This window comes from Aulonocara sp. 'chitande type north' Nkhata Bay, linkage group LG8 (genome assembly GCF_057382095.1).
Source record: "Aulonocara sp. 'chitande type north' Nkhata Bay isolate Kocher_YH1m ecotype deep benthic linkage group LG8, A_spYH_male_GT1.1, whole genome shotgun sequence".
Classification (NCBI taxonomy): Eukaryota; Metazoa; Chordata; class Actinopteri; order Cichliformes; family Cichlidae; genus Aulonocara; species Aulonocara sp. 'chitande type north' Nkhata Bay.
This window is the reverse complement of record NC_141351.1, coordinates 18,385,851-18,389,049: the sequence shown is the minus strand read 5'-3', so window position 1 is coordinate 18,389,049 and position 3,199 is coordinate 18,385,851. Positions and strand designations below refer to the sequence as shown.

The 3,199-nt window shown below is 37.2% G+C and overlaps 1 protein-coding gene across 1 annotated transcript; it reads left to right on the top strand.

The window, feature by feature from the left end:
- Positions 1–305: 305 nt before the first annotated feature.
- Positions 306–2,944, top strand: LOC147323599 (uncharacterized). Its single transcript, XM_086304801.1, has 4 exons — positions 306–340; positions 826–1,020; positions 1,210–1,613; positions 2,157–2,944. Exons 2-4 carry the CDS (start codon positions 882–884, stop codon positions 2,331–2,333), a joined length of 720 nt encoding a protein of 239 aa, XP_086160927.1. The 5' UTR covers positions 306–340; positions 826–881; the 3' UTR covers positions 2,334–2,944.
- Positions 2,945–3,199: the final 255 nt, after the last annotated feature.

Sequence of the window (3,199 nt, the reverse complement as noted above, 5' to 3'; positions counted from 1 at the left end):
CAGATGACTCTGTGTCATGATGTTTGCTTTGCTGAATATTCATATTTATAGTTGTCATATTACTATAAATTATGTCAAATAATTAGAACCGTGAATGAACAATTTAACATCGCCTTCAATCTGCCCCTGCAAAAACAGGGGCAAGTCGAGAGGTTAGTTTGTCCGCTTACTTTGACCAATCGCATTAAAGAGAAACCACATTAACAAACAGCAGCCCCGCCCCCTTCTGTTCCTAATAACTTGAGCAAGGTGAGCAAGTTGTTGGTTATTTGAAGAGTGAAAGACCAGCTCTACACAGGAAAACACCAGGAGCTACTTGGAGTTAGCCTGAAAGACAAAGGTGAGCATCAAATTAATAAGTTTGTTCCATTTTAAAATCTATTTTAAGTTAAAAATGTAAATTTTGTACTGTGTGGGCTTTGACTTCTGGTCACTTTCTGCAGCTAGTATGCTCTCACAGCTGCAGACAGATGATGAGCTATAAATTCCTCATTATGCAAAGTACAGCAGCTGTTAATGCACCTCAGTAATGTTTAGACAACTATAAGTCCTATGTTGGCTCCTTTATTGGCACTTAGAGCTGAAACTTTGAGAACCTTTTCAAAGAGTAAAACAAACCAGGCGTAAATTTTCTGCTTCCTGTCTTTTTTCTTTTTCTTGCTTTTAATAGAAAATTTAGTGACTTTATCCTTACTCTAACCTGTCACTGTAATTCTATGCAGCCAGAAACTGCTGGTAAAAAAAAACCCAATTTCTAAGCCTAAATAAAATTTAATTCTTCTATAAATTAATTCTAATGTCTTGTTTCTGGACTTTCACCATCAGCCCACAGCTCTACATTTCATTGGCTTTGCACAGCATACGAGAGAGAGAATCCAACAATGTGCGACCTAGAGAATACTTTCAGAGAGAAAACTGTGGACAAGCCGGTAGAGATTAATGAGAAAGATGCTGTGGATGTTACAATGGAAAAACTGAGGAGCATTAAACACCACAGCCTCACAGTAAACTTCACTGAAGGTAAAATGTTGTTGTACAGCGGGTTTGTCTGTGTGCAAGGCACAATCTGTATCTGTGCATCATGCAAACATTTAAATCTTCATTGATCTGCAACGATTTGTTTGTTACTAAGCAGTTAATGTGATTAAATGAACCATACCATTTCTATTTCTTTACCCTTTATTAACGTACTTTTTAAATTTGCACCAGATTGGCCTCAAGTGCTGAGTCACAAAGATCCAAATGATGAAGTTCTAGATTTTAAAGTTCGAGAACGTGAAGATTCAGGCTTTGAAGATCAAGTCGATGAAGAGCCTTCTGAAGTCACAAAGACAGATGAAGAGTCCAACAGTGGTTTAAGCTGGAGTGATGAAGCGTTCATTGAGGATTGTTGTCCACTTTGTTCACATGTTTGCACTGAGCCTGCGGTGCTGCAGTGTGGCCACAGCTTCTGTAACGGCTGTGTGCAAGAATGTGAGAAGTGGAAAAAGTCTTTTAAATGTTCACTCTGTAACAAAGTCAACAACAACCCAGAGCCTCCAGTTAATGTTTCCATGATGAGTTTGAGTGAAAGCGACAGAGTTGATCCATCAGGAGGACAAAGAAATGTGCAGGTGAGTGTGCTTCATTCTTTACTGTTGATCCAGAATGTTTCATACTCCCATATAAAACCATAAAGCTTCATCTTAATAGGGTTATTAGGCACTTTGACTCAATTATGGATGATCTGCGATAGCTAGTCAACATCATCTTTATTCAGCTACTTATACAACCGCACAGAGTGCTCAGAAAATTAGCAGTTGATTCTATGGAGCTCATTTTCAGCTCTAAAATTTTACTCTGGGATTCCAGAGAACAGCTTTTTTATTATTCACTGACTTTCCTTGTGCTTCTGAGTGTTTGCTTTCTTGAAGTTATCCATTATCCATTAGGGACATGATGGATGATTATAGTAACCACAAACTTTTTCCACACAGTAACTGTGTTAAGAATAAAAAGTGAGAACCCCAGAACGCAAGGATAAATGTGTAACACCTCCAGTCCAGGATTAGAGAAGATGATTAGCAACATAAAACACAATAATCTTTAATCCAGAGAAGATTTCATGTTTCTTACTCACCATCAGTGTTTTTCTGTTCTGCTCTTTTAATCTGCAGCCCCTGAAGTTGTCGACTCCTTCATCTCCAGAGCTTCCACTGTCTGAAGATCTGACTGAGGAGACTTCAGTGTTTGGCAAACATAAAGAAAATGTTCCCCATGTGCTCATCATTAAATTTGTTGAAACGTTAGTTGTAACGACTGTTGTCACGTTTGGTGAAGCTGATGAAGACTGAAACCTTTTCAGTTAACTTCAACATAATAACCTTGATGAGATATGAGGGTTAAATGAGCCAGTGCTCCTTCACGACCCTCTCAAACATTCCTCCTTATGAACATAACTCCTCATATGGTTTCTCTTCATGTAGTGCATTAACAGGCTGGCGTTAACTCATCACGAGCTGGTCTTTTTATGAAATGGTTTATTCTGTTTAGTCTGTAACAGTATATTTTGAGGTTTTTTTTTATCCCTCTTTCTTTCAGATGAAAAGTAGCACAGTTTATGTTAAATATTCTCTCGTGTTTTTCCTGTTAGTCTTATTTATTTGTAGATCTTACATCATTTAAAGTTCTTTTGGCAGTATCGTGTGTTTTGTATGCCGTAAAAGTGACAAAGCACAACTTGGACTTTGCTTCTATCTTGTGTTCAACAACCACAGCTACAGTGTGCAGGTCTGAGAGTGTGAAACCAAACTGTGAACTAATATGTTTTTAACTTCTTTTCAGTGACTGATGCCTCGCTAATGCTTTCATATGTAATATTCTATTTTGGTAGAATCAATTTCTGTCTTCTATCGGGAAGGATGATTTGATTATCTTTTATGTTTTTGTCTGAAGTTGCATTAAATAAAATGTAAAAGCAAAAATTAAGACTGGATATTTTTAAGAAAGCAGAACCATTCTGATCTAAACCCAGACGTTCACTCAGAAGCTTTACTCTTATCTCACTTTTTCGAGATAAATGATGCTGATGATGACTAATAATATTATGGTGATCCTGTAGACTAGGAAAATGATGTTAGTCAGGTCTAATACAAATCCATGAATCACAGGTTTCAGTAAAAGTGACATAATTTGATGCTAGTGTGATAACAGAATATCA

Bases quoted from the DNA above. Each gene is read 5' to 3' on its own strand.
- LOC147323599 (XM_086304801.1), top strand. From the start codon at position 882: ATGTGCGACCTAGAGAATACTTTCAGAGAGAAAACTGTGGACAAGCCG. The intron at 1,021-1,209 runs GTAAAATGTTGT...AATTTGCACCAG, and splicing joins CACAGTAAACTTCACTGAAG to ATTGGCCTCAAGTGCTGAGT. The intron at 1,614-2,156 runs GTGAGTGTGCTT...TTTAATCTGCAG, and splicing joins GAGGACAAAGAAATGTGCAG to CCCCTGAAGTTGTCGACTCC.